At 40.4% G+C, this 27488-nt stretch overlaps 2 protein-coding genes across 2 annotated transcripts in view; one reads left to right on the plus strand and one right to left on the minus strand.

The window, feature by feature from the left end:
• Position 1: 1 nt before the first annotated feature.
• Positions 2–7575, minus strand: zgc:56622 (uncharacterized protein LOC326033 homolog). The gene is made up of 10 exons (XM_031737981.2): positions 7206–7575; positions 5886–6062; positions 4732–4848; positions 3947–4024; positions 3548–3664; positions 1685–1797; positions 1035–1122; positions 856–939; positions 513–595; positions 2–440 (listed from the first exon to the last, which is right to left on the minus strand). Exons 1-10 carry the CDS (start codon positions 7293–7295, stop codon positions 407–409), a joined length of 981 nt encoding a protein of 326 aa, XP_031593841.1. The 5' UTR covers positions 7296–7575; the 3' UTR covers positions 2–406.
• A 1739-nt stretch (positions 7576–9314) lies between these two features.
• Positions 9315–27488, plus strand: part of vps9d1 (VPS9 domain containing 1) — a 39183-nt gene continuing 21009 nt past the window's right edge. Inside the window, exons 1-12 of the mRNA XM_031737976.2 lie at positions 9315–9456; positions 11424–11496; positions 13402–13599; positions 13766–13937; positions 14149–14260; positions 19860–19922; positions 20779–20831; positions 21523–21610; positions 22014–22096; positions 23041–23189; positions 23414–23779; positions 23879–24008. Coding sequence (XP_031593836.2) covers positions 9364–9456; positions 11424–11496; positions 13402–13599; positions 13766–13937; positions 14149–14260; positions 19860–19922; positions 20779–20831; positions 21523–21610; positions 22014–22096; positions 23041–23189; positions 23414–23779; positions 23879–24008 — 1580 coding nt within the window. The 5' untranslated portion in view covers positions 9315–9363. The remainder of the gene's footprint in view (positions 9457–11423; positions 11497–13401; positions 13600–13765; positions 13938–14148; positions 14261–19859; positions 19923–20778; positions 20832–21522; positions 21611–22013; positions 22097–23040; positions 23190–23413; positions 23780–23878; positions 24009–27488) is intronic.

Raw genomic sequence — 27488 nt, forward strand, 5'->3', positions numbered from 1 at the left:
GTGAAGGTTCCCTAGAAGTTGTGTATTTGGGAAGAATCACAGATTTCATATTCCTCTAAGGGAACAAATACAGGAAACAGAACAACGAGCTGCAGACGGCTCATTTAAAAGAGTTTTTTTGTTTTGTTCTTGCTTTTAAGATTAAACATGAATGTTTTATAAAAGATGTCATCTCTGCCTTTGAAGTGAAAATTGCATTCATTAGTACTGCATCTTTTTCATAATATTGTTTTAGAAGTATTCGTTTGTGCATTTGTCATTTTTTTCTTTAATTAAAAAAAACATTAAACCTTAAAAAAGCAAAGGAAGCTTATCATTGGCTCTTATCATCATAAACATTTCATCGTTATTAGTAAACAGGTCACTGATGGATGCTTCAGCGTTGGTCGTTGTGGCATCTTCTCTCTCAGGCGAAGGGGTAGTACGGGTGAGACTTGATTCTGATAGACAAAAGAACAATCATTGGTTCGATGCTGGAGAATGCAGCTACAGCAGGAAGGTGGTTGACTTACTCTTCAATTGCACAGGCCTTCCACCCTCGGTTCAGTCCCTTCAGAGCACTCATGTCTTCTTCAGTCAGACTGAAGTCAAAGATCTGCAGGGAAACCGACAACGAGGCTTTAAATATACTTACACTATACTCATGAAATAAAACTATACAATGTGCTGAGGCGCTGTCAACTGAAACTGAACTGGGCCCTTTTGTGTAATAACAATTTGTACCACAGGATGGTGCAGAGAGTCAACCAGAGGGCCTGCCCCCTAGTGGTCATTAAAAAACTGCATGTTTAATACGCCCATTGAGAAAATTATGGTAAGCATCTTTGTCTCACCAGAGCTACAATGGTTTCTTACCTTTGTGTTTTCAAGGATGTGGTGAGGCTTTTCACTCTTGGGGATGACTGCAACACCCTGCTGCACGTGGTACCTCAGCAGGACCTGAAAAAAGTTCACCGTTACTAACCAAGGAATGCACGCACGCACACGCACGCACGCACGCACGCACACACACACACACACTTTCTCACACTGACCTGTGCAGGGCTGCGTCTGTGCTTCTTGGCGATATCGGCAATGACTGGGTCCTCCAGCAGCTTATATGGATCTGTGTCTTCTCTTAACCTGTGACAGGGAAGGATTTATGAAGATGGGTTAAGCGATGAACAAGGCCTCTGTTGGATGTAGCTATTAGCTACTGTTAGCGGCATTCATCTGAAAGATGCAGACCACAAAGAGACATAAAGTTAGCTCTACCAAATGGAAAGAGACAAACTTTCCATTTGGTAGAAGAACCACTGAGATAAAATATAAATAGATCAAATATATCTGCAACCTAAGAGGACCATGCCATGATAAATAGTGCATGTGCAATATATATGTACATCTATTTTTCAACTTTTCCTACCCCAATTGTCGAATTCCATAAAATAGTTTGCACTTCATCAAAATGAGATCCAGAGTCTGCACAGCAAGTTTGTTATGACCTTTACTTCCTAATGAGTCAGTTTACTGGCCAAACTTTTAAAAAATATTAAAAAAACATCTCTTTATCTTCTCAGCCTTGGAGATATGGTATATATCTGTATATATAATAAAGGTTTAAAACATTTAGAGAACAAAAAGTTCTCCATGTCTGTTTTTCTAATTTGGTTGTAGGTGTGGCACATGAGGCAAGACCTCTTACAGTTCTGAGGGTCTCCCAGGTGAACCGAAGGGGCTGTAGGCTGTCAAGGTAATCTTCTTGGATTTGCAGAACTCTATCATATCTGTCTGAATCAGGTAAGGATGTAGCTCCACCTGTGGACGACATGTAAACGTACAACAGTCGAGTCGAGACACCAACTCAAAATGTTTCAGCAGCTCACAGTTTATCACTTTACAGAAAACACATGTGACATTATCACAGAAAAAAGAACATGACACTGGAAGATTCTGCACAGTCATAATAATTCAGCTCCTGACTGATTCATTAATGCAGGAAAACAAAGTCCAACTTTTAGCAACTAAATTGAAGAAAAAATGTTTACTAGTCCTTACTAAATACAGCTTTCCAAAACTCCACACTGTCATAAGAAGTCTGACAACTTAGTTCAGGACTGATAGTGACTGACTTAAACAGAATTGATTGCTGGAGAAACTGCAGTGAGATTGTTGCTGCTGCTGGACCTAGCATGTTATTTGCTGGTTGGAGGTGGATAGGTCAGCTACAAAAGCTAATGGTGTTAGCAACTGATACTTATACTGTAAAAAGGCTTTAAAGAGTGAAATAAAAGATTTTTAGGCATCTTAGAGCTGATCAAATTGAATAACCTACTGATGGCTTTTTTTTTTAAATTTCCACAAAACCTGAAGCAGTTTTGTCTTCCATTAATAAAGTGGACAACCCTCATTTTGAAAATCTGACACACAACAAGTCCCTCCTGTTAGTCACTGTCAGGGTGTGGGACTGTTGTCTGAGAGGACAAGGCAGAAATGTAAATGCACCATATCTCCTTGACTTTAAATTGCTTCCATCTGTGTCATTAAAAAGCAGTTAAAGTTACCACTATGACTACATTCTATATACAGCTAGCTGAAAAAAATAAGAGATGTTAAATCCTTTATTAACCCCAAATTCTAGGAAAGTTTGTTACAGCAGTGATGCAAAATACAAAAAAATGAAGAGCTCGGATTTAAAATAAATGCAGGGAGTGTGACGTGAGGAGGCAAACAGCAGCAGTGTGCTAACACTGCAATGATCTGAACTTGTTTCTCACACACAAAGGATGATGGCTACGTTGGTCTGGATAGGCTGAGAATGAAAGGAAATCCAAAACCACCAATCAGAGCGATCAATTTCAAATCAGCTATCAGTTAAGCAGCTGTTACACTTACCACTTAATAACTGGCTCAAACAGACTGACAATAAATGGAAATGGTACTCATAAAATGTCTTATACAACCACAATTGTGTGTGTGTGTGTGTGTGTGTGTGTGTGTGTGTGTGTGTGTGTGTGTGTGTGTGTGTGTGTGTGTGTGTGTGTGTGTGTAAATATTTAGACATCTTTGTAAGGACAGAAATCCTGGTCCCCACAAGTTCAGGCATTCATTTTTGTTGGTTAGGGTAAGCGGCTAGGGAAAGCATAATGTCAGTGAGATGTCCTCACTAAGATATGACAGTGAGTGTGTGTGTGTGTGTGTGTGTGTGTGTGTGTGTGTGAGAGAGAGCGAGAGAGAGAGAAATGGTTACATCATTTGAAAACTGATTAACCTATGCCAAAACTCTGTAGAAGCACACGTTGTGCAATCAAGCCTCGTGTTTCAGGCCATAAAACTGTGTTTCTGTGATGAACGGTCTGAGGCTAGTTAGGTGCAAAAGTTTTGGAAACGTTTTTTTATGTATAACATATAATGGGATTGATTGTAAATGTAGAAACAAACCTCCGGGAACATGCTACATCTTTGTACAAACACCAGTTAATTACAAAATGAACTAGGAGATGTTGTAGAGCTCGTGGAAATGAGCCTCCACAGCTTCAGTGAATGCAAATGGATGCATCTGCAGTACCTGATTGACTGCAGGGGGAACCCTGCACAGAGCAAGGAGTCTCTCCAGCTGCAGGATGCTGAAGTTGGACACACCGATGCTCTTTACTTTCCCCGAGGCTTGCAGTGCTTCCATCCCCTGCAAACACAACACAACTTTTTACAATTTAGTTTACCTGAAAAAAAAAATCTGCTTTCAATATCAGTTAAATCACAGATAAAAATGTAAAAGATTCTATAAGAATTTAGTTAAATGATGTGTGGAGCTGTATTTATATAATTCACAATTCACATCTGGGTCATAAGTATTTACTTTGACCATTTTATTATCATTTATGGTGCATTTATCTGTCATTAACATTTACTCATATGATTATTCAGTGGTATTATTCAAACAAGCACACAGACTGCATGTTCTTACCCTCCACACATCTACGTAGTCTACGTCAGAGGTCACTATCTTTCCATCCTTCCTTGGGAAAAGCTCATCACCCATTTTCTGCAGTGAGATTAAGTCCATCAAACAAATGGCACATCTCCTTTCCCCACAGTGCACCCTCTGTCAGTTCTAAGGCTTTCCTTTCATTTTTTGAGCAGTGTATATTTAAATACAACCTGACATGAACAACAACTCCTGACACATTACACCGTGTCGTTATTTAACAAAACCTAAGCCAGGATGCAGAAGCAGTATATGAAAAACTGCACTGAATGTTTCAGAAGCTCGTGCAGCTGTTTTTAGCACCAATAACCTTCCCAGATTGATGGGTAGTTCCTCCTCTAAGATCACTGCAGATATTTTTCCTCTTTGGCATTTGTTAAAACACACACCTCAATATTCTAGACCAGCAAACTTCCACAACATCATCTTTTACAGAGGTGCTCACACTTGCTCCTGCTTAAAATCTTAATTCCCATGGAAGCAGTAAGAATCCTCTGATTTTTTTCTTTTTTTTTTGTTAAATAAAAACTGCCTTGAATAACTTTGCCTAAAATGTCTTTATTGTTAAACTGAGTTTAACAGATGTACACTGCACTGGAGTCTGTGCTTTTATCTCCAATTTGCCTGAATGGGAATTGAATACATGGTTGACTCCTGAAGGTCGACTATTCCAAAAGATTAACTCATTGTTAAGTCAAAGCCAAATGAAGAATGGCAGAATAAAGGACAGTGAAACTGTCAGAATTGTAAATCTTATGCTGAACCTTTAGGCCAACAGGGAAATGCACAAGATAAAGATCCAGGTAGTCCAGTTGGAGATCACTTAGGGACTTATCGAGGCACACAGGGATGTCTTCTGGAGCATGATGGGTACACCACAGCTAGAAAAGTTAAAGCACAGCAAGATAAACATTAACATACAGCAGCGTGATGCATAAATCTGGGTACTTTTAAATAATAATTCAATTCATTTTTACATACAGAGAAAACTCCAACAATCATATGACCCCCCATGAGCAAGCGCTTTGGCAAAAAGTGGGAAAGAAAAACTCCCTTTTAACAGGAAGAAACCTCTAATAGGACCAGGCTCAGGGAGGGGCGGGGCCATCTGCCGCAACTGGTTGGGGGTGAGGGGAGGAAGACGCGACAAAAGACATGCTGTGGAAGAGAGCCGGAGATTAATAATAACTAATGAAATATTAAATCAATGTGGGTCCAAAAATAAGTGACTGAAGAAGAAACACCCAGTGCATCATGGGAATCCCCCAGCAGTCTACACCTATTATAGCAGAACTAAGGAAGGATTCAGGGTCACCTGATCCAGCCCTGACTATAGCTGAAGGCTCTGCCTCCCATTCTACTTTTAAATACTCTAGGAACAACAAGTAGGCCTGCAGTGCGAGAGCGAAGTGCTCTAATAGGGTGATATGGTACTACAAGGTCATTAAGATATGATGGGGCCTGATTATTTAAGACCTTGTATGTGAGGAGCAGGATTTTGAATTCAATTCTGGATTTAACAGGAAGCCAATGAAGGGAAGCCAAAACAGGAGAAATCTGCTCTCTCTTTCTAGTCCCTGTCAGGACTCTTGCTGCAGCATTTTGGATCAGCTGAAGGCTTTTCAGGGAGTTTTTAGGACATCCTGATAATAATGAATTACAGTAGTCCAGCCTGGAAGTAATAAATGCATGAACTAGTTTTTTAGCGTCACTCTGAGACAGGATATTTCTAACTTTAGAGAAGTTGCGCAAATGAATGAAGGCAGTCCTACATATTTGTTTAATATGTGCGTTGAAGGACATGTCCTGGTCAATATAACTGAAAAAAAGGAAAAGAAGAAGATTGGAAAGGACAAATAAGAAGTTCGGACTCTTCTTCCTCATGCTATCCCACCTCTAACACCAACTACTTTCCCACCTTGCTGACAATAAACATATCCTCACGGCGGATGATGCCCTGCTGCATCTTGGAGCGCAGAGCCTTTCCAATGTCCACCTCGTTTTGATAACTGTAGGCAGTATCTATGTGGCGGTATCCAGCCGCGATGGCAGTCTCTACTGCACCCTGGATCGAGGTCGGGGACAGATGAGAGGACTGCAACAAACAGGACAGTAGAGTTAGTGTCTGCTAACCTTGCTCTTGGTTCCTGGGCACATTTACATCTATGTAGAGAGAATTTATGTGAAATAGATAATACAACAGATAATACAAAGTTCAGAGGGTCAAAATAACATCACAGATGTGCATGAAGTCAAGCAACACCATCGGTGACAGTCATGCCAATGTCTGATATCAATAAACTGAACTTCTCTACTGTGCTTTTAGTGGCATTTTTCATTGATTATCTCACACATGATACAGCATGCTAAGCGGTACAAACAAACCAAGAAGATTTGGCTTCCGTTTTGGTTTGGACTACTTTATTAGCCTGTTACTTAGCACCAATTGTCTCTACCTGTGCATTGCACCCCTGCTGTTTATCAGCTTGCTAACTAAGCGTGTTAACATTAGCTGATTACTTAGCAACCCATCCTGCTGCCGATGGTCACTTCACAGCTTCACCAACTTGTTAAGCTTCTTGTTAAGATACTAACTTCAGCAGTAAAAACATCAACATTTAGACTTCAAAATGCCAAAGACCAATGGGTGACCTGACGCCACTGTATGTCAGATACAGCAGGATGGAGGATCTGGATTGCCGCTTGGTAGCAAAGTGGTGTCAAATGTTGCTGATAACCACAGTTACCTTCCTAGTGGCAAATCATATCCTATAAGAATTTATCAGTTTGCTGTGTAGAAATGTATCTGTTGAGCCACTGGATGATGGCTGAGCTTGGAGTTTGCACTGATCTAAGGCTTTTTTGGATATGTGTTAAATGATATGCAAGGGTAAACTTTGATCCAGTTACTGGCTTCATATGTAATTATAAAGTTTGAATATTCATTTCGACCTCTAAAGTTTTGAAACCACCGTTTGGATGCATGTGTCTTATTATTAAACTTGACTCTGCCACCTGAAAGAGTGATCAATGTCTGCCAATCACAATCGAGTCCTTATAATCACCTCCCTTCAAAAATATATTTACAATTTCACTGCATATATAAATATGCCTTTATTTTAAATGCATATTCTAGAAAGCATTAGTAAACATATACTAACTCTTAACAATACATGAGAAAACACAGTAACACCTGAGTAACTTCTCAAAGTTAAATGCAGAAGAGAAATGAGGCTACCTTCCATGTCCCAAGACCCAGCAGTGGCATTCGAGAGCCGTCATTCAGCTCAACGTTCCTGGCCACCTGTGTGTCCTCCACAGAGTACATTTTCACCACCGTAAGAGAAAAACAACAAAAAAGCCACTTGCGCACTGTCACGGCTTTCTTCTTCCTCTTTCCCCCTCAGAGTGCTTGTGCTGAGTCAGTGTCCTTCCTTTTTCTTTGCTGATTTTACTTTAGCTCATGTTTCTGACCTTCACTCACTTCGTTTTCTTCTCTTCCACCCACTCATTTCCTTTTCTTTCTGCGCTATCAGTTCACAAGTTAATTATTGGACAACGTGCAGAGAACTTCACTAGCATGTAGTATTTATCTGTAAATAGTAAGTGAGGAGGAACGTGTTGCAAAGGTCACTTCTCCCATCGTGATAGCAATACAAACACACATGCACACACACGCATGCATGCACACACATGCACCTTGCCTTAGTTGCACTAAAAAAATCCATTGTAATGTTCCCACTTCCACATTAGATGGCGATCTTGCATCAACGGGTTGTGCAGCTCCATTTTTTAAAATGAAAATTATATATATTTTTTAAATTTCTTAAGCCGTTTATTGTAAAGTCAGATTTTAATGCCATTTGTCATCGTATTAATTCCTCGTGTCTGTGCTTGTTTCTTAGTGGTACTCTTATTTTAAAATTGATTGTTGATTTTTTTTAATTATTTTTTTTTGCATTTATAATTTCACTTTTGGATTAAACTGATTTATGACACCAACTTATGTTTTGATGTCACTTTTGTTTTAATTTCATAATGTAATTTTTGTCTAATAAGGTAACATTTGCTGTACCTGATATTTCAAACCACAGGTTTCAATTCTGTTTCTGATCCACCTCATAAGAGTTGTTTTTGGAAGAGTGGTCAACATTTTCAGAGACTGATATCGGAGACTGTCTGCTAAAGAGGCAATAGTAGTTTCAGAGGTGTACTTATGTTTACTCAGAATTTTAACACCTGAAAAGTTTTTGGTGGTGTAAATCAAACAAGTACGTTCAGTTTTAAAGAGGCTCAAATGTTTGCGTGTTTCAATATGATGAAAACATCTGCTGTGCTTTTTGTTTTTACATGACTGCACTCCACATGGTTTCAGTTTGCTTTTTATATTTTTCATATTCAAAAGCCAAAAACCAAACCAAGCAATGCGCCGAAGCTCTCGTTTGGCATGCAGTTCTAATTTCTCATTGCTTTTTGGTTTAGTCTAACCTGATAAGCACAAAAAAGTAATTCTTTTTAAACGCATGTTCTCATATGGGGACAATGGGTTTATTTTATGGCATAAAGCAATAAAATCACCACTGTTTATGTATAAAACACTTTATCAAGCAGAATGAAGTTTAATGTGCAGATAAGACTGATAAGACTTTGTTTCTGTCAAATATAAATATACTGAAAAAAAAAGCATTAAACTAAAAGAACCAGATCCCCACATCCCATATCATTTACAATGTCAGGGGTGATGTGTGACAGAAGGCTAGCAGCAAGACTGAAAGAAGGTTTACAAGAGTGAGGTAGTGAGACCTGCTCTGATGTAGGGTTTGCTGGAGGCGGGAGAACTGAAGAGCAGAAGATTCTCATCAAGAGTGACGCTGATGGAGAGGATTAGAAATGAATACATCAGAGGGACAGCTCAGGTTGAGCAGTTTGAAGAGACGGAGGGCCGAGGCTGAGATGGTTTACACACGTGCAGAGGAGGGAGAATCGATATATTCGGCAAAAGATGATGAAGATGGAGCTGAGAGGCAGGAGGAAAAGAGAAAGACCTCAGAAGGTTCATGGATGTAGTGAAGGTGGACATGCAGAGGGCTGGTGTGACAGAGGGTAAGATGAAAGCAGATGATGCACTGTGGCGCCCCCTAAAGGGAGCTGAAAGAAGAAGAGAAGAAGAAAACTGCGTCCTTCTGCAGACTGTTTGTCTGATGCAGAAGGACACATTCGTGCATAGCCTTGAACACCAGGAACTATGTCCTGGTCTCACTAGATAACACTAACACAGGCCTGTAATTCAGCCTCAACAGTCCGAACAGGTAGAGGGCGCTGTGTAGCCTACGCAGTAAAAACGAGGAAGACGAGGCGGAACCAACGAAAAACGAAGAAGGGGCACCAGGGTAACCATGGCTAAAGTTGACAGCGGAGTGAAACCACTACAAAATGCCATGAAAATGGCCAAAGTGGCAATACAGCTGGACGGAGGGAACAGACACAAGGTCAGTGAGCCCCGGGGGCTGACAGCACGGACACAGCAGCGGGAAGCGGACAGGAAGCGGCGGGTGGGGATGTAAACAGAGGGAGGGGGCGGAGGCTGTCAGTGGTTAGCCACATAACGTTAACCTGCTCGTTATTCTATACATGCGAAATGACCTTTAATTAATTAATGATATTTATTCACTGCTATCCCGAGACTCACCTCAGTGTTTTGTCCTATGAAAGTGCCTTTTTGCGGCTTTGTCATCAAGTTTATTTTACACACAACACCAATGTTTACGATGCGTTATAATAAAGAATATTTGCTTATAAGAACAACAGAGACAAACAGCGTTTTCACTCCTGTTATTCAAAACACGTCGAGCTAAAATATGCAGAGGAAACAAACACTCTGGATTGTGGTTTCTTTTTCATTTTTCCACCTCTGCATGTGCCGATCAGGCATCACACTGTGACCACCTGCGTGTGTCCCCCTGACCCGTCGAGTAGACCCTGAAGGTGGTCTGCACCAAGAGGTTTACAACAGATCTTTTAAGTCTTGTAAGCTCTTCGGTGGGACCTCCGTGGATCAGCCTTGTTTGTCCACATTCCACAGATGCTCCCTTCTTAAGTCAACACTTTAAACTCGTTGTTTTGCTCCTCAAATCATTCCTGAACAGTTTCTGCTTTGTGGCAGGGTGCATTATCCTGCTGAAAGAAGCTACAGCCATCAGAGAGTCTGTAGGGCAGGGGTGTCCAACTCCAGGCCTCAAGGGTCAGTGTCCTGCAGGTTTTAGATCTCACCGTGGTTCAACATGCCTGAATCAAATGATAAGTTCATTACCAGGCCTCTGGAGAACTTCAAGACATGTTGAGGAGGTAATTTATCCATTTAAATCAGCTGTGTTGCATCAAGGACACATCTAAAAGCCCTTGAGGCCTGGCTTTCCCCATCCCTGGTGTACATGATCTGCAACAGTGCTCATGTAGGCAGTACCTGTCAAAGTAACATCTACGTGGATGGCAGGACCCAAGGTTTCCCAGCAGAATGGGCCAGCTGTCACTCTCTGCATGCATCAGTGAGCCTTGGCCACCCATCACCCTGTCGCTGTTCCTTCCTTGGACCACTTTGATAGAGACTGACCTCCGAGCCCTGCAGACCAGAAACACCCCACAAGAGCTTTTTTGTTTTTAAATTTTAAAAATCAGAGAGCTGCTCTGACCCAGTCTTCTAGCCATCACAATTTGGCCCTTCACTCAAATCTTTACACTTGACCATTTTTCCTGCTTCTAACATCAACTTTAAGGACAAAATGTTCACTTCCTCTGTAATATATCCCACCCACTAACAGGTTCCTTGATGAAGAGATAATCAGTGTTATTCACTTCACCTGTCAGTGTTTCTAATGTTGTGATTGATCAGCGTATATATTTTCCTCTCAAACGCTGGTGGGTGGTATGGTGATGTTCTCAAACTCGGGTCCTGTACAGGAAACATGGGAGTTTGAGGGCGCTGCGCAGTATCTAATGTGTTCCTTGGAGTCTGTTTGTGTGCATGTGCTATATTTTTCTATTGGCAGAACAAAATAAATGCTTTTGTTTATAAGTTTTGATTGGTTGGGTTGAGGTGACCCCTGACCATAGCTGGAAGTGACCTAATCTGTCGGCACTGTCACCTGTCTGTCTCTGTCCTGGTGCACAAAAACAGTAGGTGTGAATTTAGGCCCAGGGCAACCCTTGTACTTGTTAAAGTGCAAGTATGTAATGTGGAAGAAAAATCTCTAAAAACAGATTATCCTCAGCACCACATGTAACAATTTTTGCATCCAAAGCTGAACTGCTTTCCTGAGTTACAAAACTCTTTCTTTATCAAACTTGGAGGGACTAAAAACTACAACTAATGTGTTAATGCGATGCATGCCAGTGTGTGTGGTTATCAGTAGCCTGTGTACTCATAACAACTGATGGCCTGTTTGTGGTCTCTCTGCAGGAAGCTTACTGTGAATACCTCCGGACCATCAACTACATATCACACGCACTTTTGGAGGAAGCTGTTTCACAGAGTAAGAGCTGAAAGAAATGTGCGACTGATGATGAAGGAGCATAATGGTATAAGGTCTGATCTCGGCTCAGTTTACCTGTTAGTGTGCGAACACTCCAGTGCTTGTTAAAGCAGATACTGAACACGGAACATGAACCAGTTTACAAGCAGAACTACCCTCCTGACCGTTTCCTCTGTTCCTTTAATACTTTACGAGAAGCAACCTCTGGCTTTGAAAAAAGACGCCAATACAGACGTACCGAAAACTGCAGTTCCTGGAGCAGTGCTTCCTCGAGTGAGTCAGGCCAACAACTTCAGAGCAGGAAAAAGCATCTGCTCACTTCCTGATCCAAAAATCAGCCATGTTTGTTATTATCAAAGAATTCCCACAGTGCCGTGCTTCAGAACTCTTTAAAATATTTGTATAGCAGTGGACTCACAAGGCGCACAACATGTAAAAGTTGTGTGCCTTCATTCAGAGTATGAAATTTAACTGCATTACTGTTTCTTAAAGTAAGAGATACTTAAAGAAGTTTCAACTTTGACGCTCAGGAATGGAACAAAAATGTTTCAGCATTTGTTATTCATGGATACATCCGAGCAGTTTCATCGCTGTGCGATAGTCCAGATTTAACGGGGGACTATAGAGCTATAGCCCAAAAATGTACAACATGAAATTGGCCAATAATTTAATCTCTTATATGGAGTCTGTTGGTAAATCATATCCTGTGGCCGTCACAGTTACCAGAGCTCTACTTGGTTTAACGTCTGTGGGTTTAAAGCTGATTGTTTTTGTGAGGCAGATAGGCTCATCTGTTCATCAGCTCAGGCTACGTCCACACGTACACGGGTGTTTTTGCAAACGCAGACTTTTCTGTGCGTTTGCACCTTTCGTCCACACGTAAACGGTGTTTTCGATCACTGAAAACTGAAAAACTCTGTTTTTGTGTTTACATATCGACGAGGAAAATGGAGATTTACTCACGCGGCGTCAAAGGTGTGCACTTTTTTTTGACGTGACGCTGTGCGCCTCGTTATTGTTTACATTAGATGAATTGCCACAATGGCAGATATTCACAAAATCCTGTTGCTGTTAATCTGACTATCTGCAGGTTTTACACGCTTACATATGCACACGCAGTTACTGTCCATCCATTTAGAAAGGCAGAGGCGTCGTCGGTTTTGAATAAATTAAATGTTTTTTGATAATAAAATTTATGCATGCTGTTTGCATTTTGTTCATTCCTAAGTTGTGAGTCTACACCAGCCGAAATACTGTTTTTGGTTATTAACATTTGAAATGATGGAGGTACTTGAAAAGTAAAACAAAATTAGCTGCCTTTTCAGAAAAACACAAAGCTTTTCAGAAGTACTGCAGGTTTGCATAGAACCCTGTTTACTCTTTCCCTCCCAGGCTTCTAGACTTCTGATTGGCCAACATTTCTGCACGGCTAGGATTTGGCATGTTCTTGACAACGTTTGACTGTGTTTTTGGCGTTTACGTGTGGACAGAGATATTTTTCAAAACTGCATGTGTGGACGGGATTTTTAAAAAGAAAGAAAACAGAAGATCTCCGTTTTCAAAAATACCCGTGTATGTGTGGACGTAGCCTCAGTGTACCAGCAATCATGGCACCATGACCTGTTTGTGTGGCTGCTTTGATCAATCAAAAAGCTTTGTTATCTGCGTCATTGTAAGCCATAAGGGTCCCACCTGAATGTGAGCGTGTTGGACTCGATGGATTTGTGACCCGGACCAATCAAGGGTTGCTTCTCAGTAATCCTCTTGTTCCAACACTGATAATCATGCTGATCAAGCCTTGAACTAATCAACCAATTGTGAAATTCAATCAGCTTTCTGATGACCTGTGTATAGTAGAGTGATTAATGCCATCTCACGGTGTGATATGTGTCCTTCTGGCCTCAGTGGAAAAGGAGATGGTTTCAGTGGAAGTGGATCGGATGTTGACCCTAGCTGAGCAGTGTCTGGAGCGAGCCAAGTCATTTATAGGGAAGAGCACCGAGCCCCCCGACCTGTCGGCTTCTGCTTTCTCTTCGGGTTCACCTGGCCTACCTGAGCCCCATCAGACTGCGGTCGTCCCTGCCTCTCACACTGCAGACACTGGTGAGTACGTTCTCCTCCAATCAGAAGCATCTCTTCTATAAACACACTGGTCAGTCACTGCTAAGTTGGAGCCAAGAGTCACAAGTCAGATGTGACCTGCTGCACATTGTTAGGTCATTTCATTGTGTCTTTAGCCACACTTCTTGGTCTCTCTCTTTGACTGCAGTCACTGTACCTGCGGGTGGTGCTTCTGTGGCCACAGACCATAAATCCTCGAGTCCCAGAGCGAGCGGTCACAGCAGGCCGTTGTCAGACGAAGCTGAGGAGCCCTCACCTTTCCTGCCTCCCGAAGTCTTCCACAAACTACAAGCAGAAGCGTCGCAGGACACGAGCAAAAAGTAAAGACTGGATTTCATCAAGGATAGGAAATATTGCTCCAGTGATAGAAGCTGGACAAACAAAGAAGAACAGACTTAGTAGTTGCTCTGGATTCCTGAAAATGCACAGTGTTTTCAAGTGAAACAGCAAACGTGTTGCAGTCGATTTGTTATCTAAATTGACGTGCGCCGTGAGTCATGTATTGCTTGTTTATGTGTTTGTGCGCTGCAGGGAGCTGACACCCATCGAAGAAGCCTCACGTTTGAACCAGAAGCTAAAAGCTAATTACGAAGCTCGCCTGGCGAGACTCACACCTGGTCAAGCCTATCAGAAGACATCTTTGGTAAGTTTGGGAAATGAACTTGTCTCAGTCTGTTGTCACATACGTTACTTTGTTGTCCTTGTTTGAGCACTGACGTTTATTTAAAAATGTAAAGATGTGACAACTTTTGTTAAAATGATTTCCAAAAATGTTAATTTTTTTTATTTTAGTGATATATAAAAATTGTTTAACAGTAGTTTAAGATGTAGATATTTTTACTTAGCCAGAAGACAAACTGCCTGAAAAAGAGTCTGTCCAAACATCCGACTGGTTTTTAGAGTTTCACCTGAAAGAAGGGATTCAATTATTGCTATTATTCCTTCCAGTATGTGTATACATATTTGGTCCGATTTGCCTGGATATTAAACACACTTAGTCTTTTTTTTTCTCTAAAGCCACAAGGTTGCCGTGATGTCATCTGACAGAATTATCATAGACATAACTTAATGATAATGGTCACACTCTGATTGCTACTTTCTGTCTCCCGTACTCGCTGAAGTTTGTTGTTCCCTGTCACTAAATGACCAGAGCACACTAATAGAAATGTGCATGTGTGTGGCACAAATGAAACAAAGCGGTGCTTTCTTGGAAAAGGGTCTAAAAATTGGTAGGTGAAGTTATATTTATTGAAAACATTTCAAATTTGGGCAACAGTACAGTTTTAACTGAAGTGTGAGAGGGAGGCCAGTCCCCCAGCCTGCAACGACATCTAAAAACATGTAAAATTGTGTTGTTGTTGGGTTTTCATTAAGCTCGGGTTGATGGCAGTGTCATGATTATGTGAAGATACTGTTGATGCTGAGGAACATATCCAGGTTTTGAAAGAACATACACTTTCATGCGGACTAATATATTTCACATATTGTGAAACCTTCAGTTCCAAAACTTATACAAGGTGTTGTTAAAACAGGAGGCGATTCGAAAACGTGCTTCAGGTTTCAATTTCAACAAAGTTACAAATAAATAGAATTTTAATGACTTTAATATCAATCTTAATATAACTTTTTAAACTGTAAAACCTTCACTTTATGCAAGTATCTTCACCCAGTCACTTGCTTATAATAACAGTGAAGATTATATTTTGATAAAAGGGAAGACAAAGAAAGACAAATGGTTTTTATTCTAATTGGTTTCACTTTGTGGTTCTGAGTGTTTCCTCTCCTACTGAAAAGATGGCCTATGCTTGAAGGAGGGTGCAGGTGACATATTCAGTGCTCAGGATGGTCTGTCTTTTCTGACATCTTCGTCACTGTCACCAGTTTCAGGCTGGGCGTGTTTTAGATGGATTAGCACTTGGTAAGTGCATTGCTCACAGTTGTCTACAGTGTGCATCAATGAAAGAAAAGCCAAAGTTTCCATAATGAATCAGAAGAAGGCAGGCCTGAGGAGGCAGTACAGGGCTCAGTGTAAATCTAAGAAACTCACCTTCATGTCGATGCTACTTCGATATATTTCCCCTTACTAAACTCCTCCACCCTAATGTAACGCCCTCACCAGCAGTGGGCTCTTCAGCAGGGTGCTGCACCCTAACATATTGCGAACATTGTTCTGCAGAGATGGGAGGAGCATACCAAAGAACGGGTCAGAGCTGATGGCAAACAGCATTAGAGTAGTGCTTTTTAAGTATTTCACATTAACATATGAGCATGCTGTGAAAGTACATTCAAATTTTATTTAAAGATAAGAACACACATATTCACATTTTACTTTTGTGTGTGTGATTTGATTATGTTACCTGTAAATGAGGCAAAGAAAGAATTCATGAAAACAAAAGTTTCATGTTGCACAAAAATAGTGTTTATTTCAGTTATGTGAACTAAACGCAGCTAGCCGAGTCACGTTTCATCGCAATGCCAGACTCACTCACCATCTCACTGTTTTCCCAGCATTACTCTTCACATTCATAATGCTCCATTACATCATGTATTTCATCAGCTCCAAACAAAAGCTCAGGCAGCAGCCAAAATATAAATCCTTAAATGTCGTGTATTAGTGAGTGTGGGAACGGTTGTGGGAAAACAGTGTTTATGTGATTGCTCTTTCTTTTTTGTCTCCGCTCAGCCTAAACAGAAATTTGACACACTTTTTCCCCCCCTGACTGTGGTGTCTCACCCTGTCAGTAAAATGTTTTTCTGCCTTTGCATTTGTAAATTAAACTTTCTTTGACTGCCTGGTAGACATTAGTCTCATATATTTTGCATCTTCTTTAAAAAGACCTGTTATTGTCATTTGTTTTGTCTAAAACTTAGATTTAGCTCATTGCTTTTTAAGGCTTTCTTCTGATTGGCTGCCCCTTGCAGACAGAAGTTTTCAGCAGCTGGTGGGTGGGGCTTGAATGTACACGTGGTTTTTGTTGTTGTTTTTTTTAAGTTGGATGTATTACTACCAGTAGTTTTTACATTTTGGTGACCATTGAAATTAAAGTTAGGGCTTCAAATAAGTTGGTAAATAGAAATATGAACAGGAATGATTAAATACGTGAAATATGAATTACAAAAGGGTGTAGTCGCTTAATCAAAGCCTCTCTGCTGCACCACCTGGTTTGTGGATACTGACATCTACAAGTGGTTTATATTAATCTAAGATCTAGGGACATTTATCATACAAATACAAATGATGAAATTCTACACTACAGAGATGTGTTAAACATTGATTAAGTGCTATTGTTTTGGAATTAAATATCTTCCATTTCTTCTGTTATTCGCCTAATAGTTGGTAGCACTAAAGGGGAAATGTTGCCTTTATTAAATGTATTTAATGTCGCAAACTTTGACCCAGTAGTGGTTTTTGATTCGGGCGACACGGGCGGTTGCCCGGGGCGGCATCGTGGTGGGGGGCGGCATCACGGGCATCGGCAACAAAAAAAAAAAAAAATTTGCTCGTACTCATGCTGCCCCGACATCATGTGCATTTAGGGAATGTCGTAGGCACCGATCGGTTTTCTATCGCCCATTTGCTGGGAGTAAGGGCGCCCTCCGTTTGCGAGGTGCGCCTGCTGCTTGCGGCACAGGAGGGAGAGGGAGGAGAGGGCGGGGCGGCGGAGGCTTCTCTGGCTGGCTGGAGCAGCATCTAATAACCAACTCGTAAAATAAAACAAAATAAAAACAAACCAACAAACACGAAAACACCAGACATAATGATACAGACTTATAATTTGCACCGATGTTTTTTCGAAATTCTATACGCGAAAAGTGAGCGCGAGAGCCCTCGGTGCGCCTGCTCGCTGCTGAAGTCAAAGTAAACTTTATTGTCATCTCCGCTACATACAGTCCAGTATATAGAGAGACGAGACGACGAGGCTCCAGTTACAACAGTGCAAGTAAACAAACAATAAATATAAGAAGAGTAAGAAAATAAATATACACTTTAGGACTCGGGGTGTAACAATTTAAAATGTATTATTTACAGTTTGATGATTTAAAGTCTCACACACAACCCGTCGAACGGGGAGGGAGACCTGCTGCTTCCAAATAGAACACATTTCATTCATAATGTTGTGATTCCAAGCCCATTATGTATTCATGATTTGAATCCTGGGTTGTGCGAAATCCCAGAAATAAACCCTAGACAAAGCGAATCTGTGAAATAAGGTGTAGGTCTATTAGGTTATGATTCTCGGGTTGGGGGATGGGTGTTCATACTGGAGTGCAAAATTAAAACCAAGATGGACACGAAAAGTTCAAAGCCATCAGTTTAGAAAAATGAGAAAAGAGGAGGAGGAGAAACGAGCAAAAGATACAGGTAAACAGATGTGTCATTGGATCATGGCAGGTCATCCTGAAACAATCAGAATCAGAATACTTTATTAATCCCTAAGGAAATTATGTGGGTTACAGTTGCTCCAAGAAGAAATGGTAAAAATAGTAACAGTAACAGACTAAACTCCAAACAATACATTATGTTACAGATTTTAATATTAATTAGTCATTGTCAGTTGTTGATTTGTCCTGTTCTCATTGTATGACGAATTATGATGGCTGTCCGGTAGCCGTTTGCATACTATGCATACTCTCTCTCTCTCTTCATATGTGTGTGTGTGTGTATATGTTTCTCTGGTGAAATTCAGTATGGTTCTGACAACAGTTTTATGTTAATGTACAATCCTTAATGTGTGTGTGTGTGTGTGTGTGTGTGTGTGTGTGTGTATGTGTGTGTCGGGGGAGGGGGGGCGCGCCAGAGGGAGTGTTCGCCCAGGGCACCAAACAGGCTAGGACCGCCACTGCTTTGACCTAAGTTTAAGTACTGAATCATTTTCTGCGATGGTTCAAAATAATGGAAACTCGGGTGGAGTAAGGCGCGCTACCTGTGCTTTTATTTTGTATTCTGGTCTTCCGGTTCGCGGTTCCGCTGCTGTTAATGGTGAGTTTGACGGACGGAGGGAGGTTTTATTTTAGCTGGGGAACGTGTGACCTACAAAGCAGAACTTTCTCTCGTCGTTTTTTTTTTTTTTTTTTATAATTTTAGTGGGAAACTCGCTACATTAAAAAAACATTAATAAATAAATAAATAATGGTAAGCAAAATGCCGCCAAGTTTAGCTTACATCTGGTTAGCTCGCTAATTTCCTAATTGGCTCGGTTGTAAGCTAACACTTCTTGTTCTGTTGATATCTTTTTTATTTTGAGCTGTAGGTTTTTAAAGTAACGTTAACTTGTCAATTAGGTGCGGAATATGTTTCGACAGTCTGCGGAGCTTCGTGTTTTCTGGAGGAAACTAAAGGCGTTTGTAAAGGTAAAGTCATAACGGCTAATTTTGTTAGCCAATTAACGCCACTGACACGTTCCCCCCACAAGCTTTTAATCACAGTAATGCGGCAAATAATACGGCCATTATGTTTTAAAATACACAGTATGCACAGTATAATAATTAAGTTAATATAAATAAACTGAAAATGCTCTTTGGTTTATGGAAAAGGGTGAAGTATTTTCAAGGTTTGCACTTTAAATTGCACATCAGGGATTCCCAGTATATTTAACGTTTATTTACAGAATAGCATTAAAACTACGTGGGGTGTCTTAAATTATTTTTAATGTAACTGCTATTACAAAATATGTAAATCAGGAGAAACCCTTTTAATACAGAACCACAGCATGATATGTAGTAAAGAGCTGTCAACGAGTGACTAAGTAAGAGTTTTGTGGCTGCACAGTTGGAGTGGAGGGACAGGGACTAGTTTGCGTTTGTGTCACCAACAAATACTTCACTTTCATGTTGTGTGGAACTTGGATGATGCCTCCTGTAGTTTTTCAGTGGTGGTTGGCAGTGTCATTGACATTTCTGGTGTGGATTTTGTCCCCTGTTGGCGCATATGTGCCTCCACATTTCTGAGTCGATGCAGGAAAAACCTGCATCGACTTTCCTAGTACTTAGAAATCTGAGTTTAAGGTATGTGTGATGCGTGGTTGTGTGTTTTATTTAAAGAAAGATTCATCAATGGTTGCTATCATTTTTTTTCTCAAATAGAGGAAAGGCTGCATTAAGGCCCAGGGGAATATTTTGAACTTTGATTTATGTTAAGCTATTTTAGTGGAGTCCAAGATTAGATCTCATTTTATTGAACAGATGCATACAGTGAAGTAAAGTAATAAGTAAATCACCGTCTCTTCATTTTTCCCATGCAGACACTCTCTCTTCAGCGGCAGATGATGGAGAACCTCATCATAGCCAAAGCCAGGCAGGATGCTGTATCCTTTGAATATGGTAAACAGTTGGATTTGGTGCAGAATCATCCACTCCACTGACATAAACAGTACTTTTAGATTCCAGTCATTGTGTGGCTTCAGTGCTGTGGATAGTTTGGATCCACACTAACACTGCAAAACACCAAAATCACACAATAGCAAACTAACTTGCTGAGGCAAACTCTGTGTTGTGTAAGGTAATTTGAGTGTTTTTTGTCAGTGGAGGCTGGTGGAGTGTAGTGGCTTCACTTTCCCATCAGAGGTGGCTGACTGCAGGTGAATGGGTGAAAATGTTGTAGATACAGTGGCCACAGCACGATGTTGTTCCTTCAGTTTCTATGAGTGCTCCACTTGTCTTGAGGGTGAGCTCACTGCATCTACTGCAGGTCAGACCATGAATATGGGTCAGTGATTAGATATTAAATATGTTTTGACAAAGTTCTTTGAACGTTGTAGCAGTTCTGAGTAACCAGCTGCTTTTAAATGACTTGTAAAGGTGACCTGTTGCTACAGCAGAAAATGCAAAGATGTATATTGTGTATTTTACATTCAGACAAAAAACCAAAAGATTTTTGATCCATATTACTCAAATGAGACTTCCCAGTGTGTTGGGAATCTTTGGTTAAACGGTCGTATAAACTCTCTATTACATTTGATTGAAAAATGACTGAAGCTTTTAATAATACTAAAAAATAGTTAAAAGCTTCTTATCAAAGAAAAATCCATTGGTTTGGACATTAGTGGCAACATGTGAATAGTTTGACTCTCTAAAGCTTTAATGAACTTTATAAGATTTCCCAGGATATACTCATGTCTTATCCATGTAATAGTTTGGCAATTTCCTTAATGTTGACATTAGCTACAGCGGAAGATGGAGGACAGAAGACTGAGGCTGCAGGAAGAGGCCAACAGGTACAGTGAGCCTTTCCATCAACACAGTGAATTAAACTAAAGCATCTTTGTTTCGGTCACCTTAAATGTAAATGTATGAGAGCTGTGCACTCCTCTTTGCGCTCATGCCTGATGCAAGCTGGGACAGGTAGTTATATTTCTAGGGAGGTGTTGTGAGGTGTATGATGACGGATAGGTTTGCACTCTGAATTTCATACAGAAGTATAAAGTCCTTGCAATAAATCACAGATGTCAGGAAAACAGGACACACTTTGAAATAATTTTTTAAAAGTTTTGTAAATAACTTATTTTTTTAATGCATAGATTGAACTCTGTAGTACATGTGCAACTATAAATAGGTTTCCATAATATTTCTCATTTCGTTTCTTCACACCTGCATGTAATTAATTCCTCCTTCTGTTTGCACATTTGGTTAACCAGACATGACAGCGATCCTGTATTAAGTACAACTTCTGGGCTGTTATTTATAGAATTTATTGACCAAATTACAGTGTTTATAAACTGTGTAAATAACCTACTGCATAATAAACCAGAGATTGCAGGTTTCTTGCTGGGGTTTTGGAGTCAGGACAAAAACATAGTGTCTGTTGGAACCTCAACAAGGGATCTGCTTCCAAAATTAGCGAGCACTGGCAAGCATACAATTTCAGTAACTTGTCCTGTGTGTGTGTGTGTGTGTTTGTCATTCCAGGAGATTTGCAGCATCTGGGGCAATGACTCCAGAGGAGCGAGAGCAGCGTATTCTCTACACCAATGTTCTGGAATATGAACAGGACCATGTAAGTTTAAATGCTATTAAAAAAGCGTTGGAAGGTGTAAATGAAGATTAGAAGACTTTGCATAGCAGCAGATAATTCTACAATAATTCAGTACAGTAAACAAGATGGCAAACTCTGGACCTACTTATTTTTTTCCTCTTCAGATCTCTGGTTTCCAGTAAAGTATCTTAGTTTGTTCCAAATCACACACAGAGTTGCATGTTGTTGTTTTTCTATAGCTCTTCTTTTTCTACTGATGCAGTGTCAATGCACAGCAAGTTACAGGCAGCCCACGTTTCAGCAGTCCCCTCTATTTTCTTTCACAAGTTCTCAAGTATTCAGTTTTATGTTGGTTAATTAATGACTAATCACTTAATAGACCTTTATATATGTGTTTATGACGTTTTTGTTTTGGCCCCTTTAGGATTGGCCCAAACAGTGGAAAGCCAAAATGAAGAAGAATCCTGATGTCTCGTTAGTGTCAAATTTAGTCTCCTACCTGCTCAGGTAACTGACAACAAGGTGGAAAACTGTTTTATTTTTCTTGTGTGGAGAAATACCTGTGCCATTTATTTGTGCTTTTTTAACACAACAAGACACAGTCAAAGCATTCAAATGTTGTGACTGCTCAGGTTTGTCCTTTCTGGGTTGTATTCAAGTATTGGGGTGTTTAAGTGGTGTTTTGTCAATCAGAAGGTTATTTTGGTTAGTGTCTAGAGAATTGCAAAGAGATGAAACCAGACAGTAAGCTGAAACTAAAGTAACTAACAGGGAAATATGCATAAAGGCAAAAAACTGTCTGCCAGGACTTCAACAACATAAGAGAAATTGAGCTGAATTCGAGGTTAGATTTGTCCTTTGGTTTGACATGTAGTTAATAAAGGTTTCACTTATTGTCAAATTTACAGTAAAGTTAAACACAATAATAATTCATATACAGCACAGATTTATAGAATATGCATAAACGGTGAGGTTGGTTGAGTATTCGCTTCAGATGGTTTAACTGTGCTACAGAATTAGGCAGTCCTAATCCTGCATGTACTTGTTTCACTGAGAGTAGTTTGCACTTCAGGTAGAGGAGCTCATATGCGTGTACACACACTGTAACCCGTGATGACAAAGCATCACACAGAGTTTAGAATGAATGCAATCTGAAGAGAGCTGCATACCTTTAATGAAGAAACACTCGCTCAGCTCTAATCCATTTTAAAACAAGTGAAACACAATGTAGTGCAGAGTATTTATGAATGAATGAAAATTCAGTGTGAAAGCATTTGGAGGCATGAACCTTCTAAAAGATGTTCAGTCATTTAATGATCTTTAATGATTTCTGGAGCACAGTTTGTTATTAATTTGTGGACTTGGAAAGTTTTTAAATTATGTTATTTCACAGCCATTTCTGATTTTGCATGGTCAGTGGATTCTGTTATCACTCTTAACTGTGTCCTCAGCCGGTCTGACCACCCAGTTGTGAAGCTGCTGAGGAAACATCAGTACAGAGTTTACAACCGGCTGTACCCCATCGTTAGTAAAGGTCTCCCTAAGAGTCCCGCCATGCCACTGAGACCATGTCACAGCATTCACAACCCACTTCATCCAGGTAAGAGGTTGGTTTGGAAGACAGTGGGTTCATATTTATGTTCTCTTGGCTTCTTGTTTGTGCTACATAGTTTTAATTTTTTTTAAAAATGAGGATTTGAGACAGAACACTGGATTCAGATCTGTACTCTGTATGGGCAGCATTTAGAGGTTCTGGACTCCTGATGCTGTTAATTGGAGTGAACCAAGTTATGTTAATGGTGACGTGTGTTCTGAATCACACAGACACTCCGAAGAGACCAGTCAGGACAGCATGTAGTACCCAAAGTGTAAAGAGCTTCAGCACAGACTTGATTTCTCCCTCACGCTCCCACAACCTCACCCCTAAATATGAGGAGGAAGAGGCGGAGGATCCCAGCGAGCAGGGGACAATGGACCGGGAGAACTCATTTGAAGATCTGGAGCAGTTTGTGACTCAGATGGATTGGGTTCCACCCCCCAGCAGCACAGACGACACTGCCTCAGATTCAGATTTGGTCTGCGATTTTTCTGTGCCACTGGAGCGGGATGAGAGCCACGTCCAGGAGCTGGAGAAGAGAGCGGTTAAAGAACACCTGAAAGCTGTCGTCAAGGACATTCATATTGCAATCGGTGAGCACAGCTTGTTTTGGAACAGCAAACTCTTCTCTTGTCACGACATTTGCATTCATTGTTGGGAGTTAAATGATACGGCCGTGTTCTGTGTTTCAGATCAGCTTCTGTCTTTGTGTTTGCTGTCCTTTGAGTGCCTAAACACTGCCAGCTTTAAGGACCTGTGTCTCGCCAGCATTGAGGAAGCCTTCTTCACACCCCTGTGGAGCGCCCTAGTGGCTCTTTTCAGGTAGTGCACCTGTAATCCTCAGTTTTGTGCCAGAGGCACGGAGGTGCCGAAACACCAATAATCAAAGAGCTGTTTAGATAATAGAGATCTTATAATCCACTATGGCCAAATTTAATAAAAAGTCAGATATTAACAATTCTTAAATAGGAGAAATATAATGCATAGAAACTACTTTACTATTAAATATAAAATTATACGTACTATTAAATGACTGCCTTAGTGCTTCTAATAGATTATTCATCCAGATTTGAAAGCCCAAATTTAAGCTTGGCTTCCTGCAGGTCGTTAAAAGTCTGAGTTCCCATAAAACAGATATTTTTAAGGTTGTGAAGAAAGCCAGTAAGATAAAACAAGTTAACATGTGTCTAACATTGTTGTCCCTTTATCCCCCATATTTATTAAATTTAAATTTTAGTGTGGGACGAAACAGTAGGGTGCATTAATTAGTGTTGGTGACATCCTTAAATTCCTTTTTTTGTGTGTGACCAACAAAATTTTAATGAGTCATTTATTGTCATGTAAAGGAAATGTGACCAATACTGTATAGTAATAATTTCACTGTTGAGCAGTCATGCAAACTGCTAGTTAGTGCAAATAATAATACACAATTTTAGCTTTTTACAACCTTAAATTAAACTCACTTAGTGTTAGTAAAATGTTCTTCTGTCACCGAGTGTAGGGTGTGAGACAGTGCTCTTAGGAAAGCCCAGGTGCAGTGCATGTATCGGTTCAGATCTAGAAGTAATTTGTGAAAACGTTGACCTGAATTTGAAAGGTTGCTGCAGAATAGAGAAATGGATCAAAACAGGCTGCAGGCAGAGAGAAATAAGTCTTAGATGTATGTTATGCTGTCTGCTTACACTGGATGGAAAAGACTGCTACAAATTTAGCTTTCAGACTGTGTATTAACCCATAACAAGTTCATTTAACCAGTGGGTCAAAGTCTCTGACCAGCATGGGGCAGTGCTGCTCTTATTTTTGCTTGGCTTCCCTCGTCTGCTGTTTTCTGGTTGGGTTCTCAACTTGTTTGTGTTGCAGATTTCGATGTAGTTGACTGTGATGGTGGTACTTCTAACATTATTGTGGTTTTTATATTTGATTCCCAGTCGTGTGCTGTGCCATTAATTTTCTGCATTTCCTCTACTAAACCTTTAGTTTAGCTGGATTCAAACAAATTCAGTGGTAGTTGGTGTCGTGGCACTGAAGTGAGCTGGGTGATTTCGATTATTAATATAAATATAAAAAACATGTTTAAAATAACATTTAAAAAGCTCTTGCAAGAAACATACAAGAGGCCAGTACATCAGAGTTTAAAGATTTTATGTTGGAAACGGCCTGAAAGAAATTTGAGATCAGATTTTCAGCAGTATCCCTGTGTTTGTTGGTCAGACCTGCCTTACGCTGATGTATGATTTTAAAACATGAACGCTCAGCTGGAGGCTTCAGCAACCAGCAGGTGACATCACCTGCATCACCATGGCTGTGTTCATCCTTTATATACAGTCCACTGTTACCACATGGAAGCTGTATTGTTTCTGGAATGATGGAGGAGAATTTTAACAGTTTTATTGATACTAATAATTATCCATCAACTTGTCATACTTTTTACTTTATTGCAGAAATAACAAGTAGAATAGCAAGAATTGGTACATGTGTGCTCTGCAGTGCCTTGTGGTGATGTGCCCTAATTTTAGCTAGAAGCTAAACTGGAACTATTTTTCTGGAGTTTTATGCCAAGCAGGCATGAGTGTGTTAGACAATGGTCCTATGGAAGGGCGATGTGCTGTGCTCATGTCCTAAATATTAACAACCATGTCAAGAAATAAGAAAAGCTTTTTGATTCTAGTTTTTTTTTATTATTCCAATTTAGGGTATGTTTTTAATCAATTAGACAGCAGGAGCTCAATCTGTGACAGTTATCCAACTTAGTTTCCAGTAGTGCTGGGCGATATGGAAAAAATATTTATCACGATATGAATTATTTTATATCACGATAACGATATATATATCACGATATACCACAATGTTTCCAGTTATTCTCTGAAAAGTTTGACAAATTTCATTCCTCACTTTTCTCCAACTTTATTTTGAAGAGACATTTAATGGAACTGTCACAATTGAGAAACATATATTTTAGTATAAATGTATCAAATGAAAACAGCTGTGGCCTTCACATTTTTTTTCCAAAACGTACATTTAAAATGAATTGTCAAAATAAACTTAAAGTGCACAACAGTTTCAAGTTTCTGAGAAGAAAACTCAGATTTGCACAAAAGTTCAGCTATAAAAAATAAACACAAATTATTTCTTAACTTTCTGAAATCTGTAACCTTGTAGTGCAAAGTTTGCAAACCAATATAAAGTGACAAAAATAAGCATCAGGGTTGAACAGTACTCTGTTTAATGCATTAACCATAAATACAAGTGCAAACAGAAAATAGCTACTTTGAAGAAGTAGATATGTTACTGGTTGAGTGCAAGGAAGACTAGTTGATCAACTGTGTTTGGCTTAAGACATGATCTCTTACATGTGATGATGTTCCCACTCGCACTGAAAGCCCTTTCAGATGAAGAACTAGTAGCAGGAATGCACAAGTACTTTCTGGCCAGCCTGGCCACCAATGGAAAGTTTGTCTCATGCTGCTTCCACCACTCCAGTGGGTCAGTCTCTGAGTCAGGCCCAGGTGTCTGAAGATACATGGAGAGCTCCAGTTCAGCGGATGCCCTGCTGGGTTGGGAGTGGGTGGTGGATTGACCTGCCTTTTTGAAGTAGCTACCTAAACTTTTCTTTTTCTTTGTGGGACGGGGAAGCTCTGGATCATCTTCAGCAGCTGGGGGTGAACTGGAGGCTGCTGCTGTTTGTGCACTTTCTGGTGCTGTCTCTCCCACCATGTCCACCAGCTCTGCTGCAGCTCTCATCTTTATGAACTCCACCCTCTCTTCCTTGATGTAGGCTGTCTTAAACCGTGGGTCAACAAGTGTTGCCATGTCTAGGAGGTTGTTGGTGGCATGGTCATCATACTTTTCATTGAGGTACTTGAGGATACCGTCTTTGACTGCTTTTGTGAGCTCTGTCTCTCCATCCTTCTGACTGAGGATTTCGTTGTTGAAGAGGTGCAGAACTGGCTTCAGAAAAGATACGCTGACGTAACTCTCCCCTGACAAAGCGTCAGTAACTCGAACAGTGGACCCAGTGCCTTGTTCAAGGACTCTAGCAATGCCACGTCTTGCCAGCTTGGCACCAGATGTCTTGTCTAAGTCAAATAGCAAAAAAGAAAGGGGGGGGGGGGGGGAGGTTACTTTCATGAGGTGGTGAATCTAGGCTGCAAACATAATCAGAATCCACAATGAAAAGAATCAATGTACAATGTCCAGTGGCTATGTCTCACCTTCTTGTCTGCAAGGAGAACCTGTGAAAGAGCATTCTCCTGCTCCAGGAACCTCTCTATCATCATCTGCTGCGAGCCCCATCTTGTAGGG

Source organism: Oreochromis aureus, linkage group 7 (genome assembly GCF_013358895.1).
Source record: "Oreochromis aureus strain Israel breed Guangdong linkage group 7, ZZ_aureus, whole genome shotgun sequence".
Lineage (NCBI taxonomy): Eukaryota > Metazoa > Chordata > Actinopteri > Cichliformes > Cichlidae > Oreochromis > Oreochromis aureus.

Bases quoted from the DNA above. Each gene is read 5' to 3' on its own strand.
- zgc:56622 (XM_031737981.2), bottom strand. From the start codon at position 7,295: ATGTACTCTGTGGAGGACACACAGGTGGCCAGGAACGTTGAGCTGAAT. The intron at 1,798-3,547 runs GTACTGCAGATG...TGTCGTCCACAG, and splicing joins TTCCCCCTGCAGTCAATCAG to GTGGAGCTACATCCTTACCT. The intron at 441-512 runs GTAAGTCAACCA...TTTGTCTATCAG, and splicing joins AAGGCCTGTGCAATTGAAGA to AATCAAGTCTCACCCGTACT.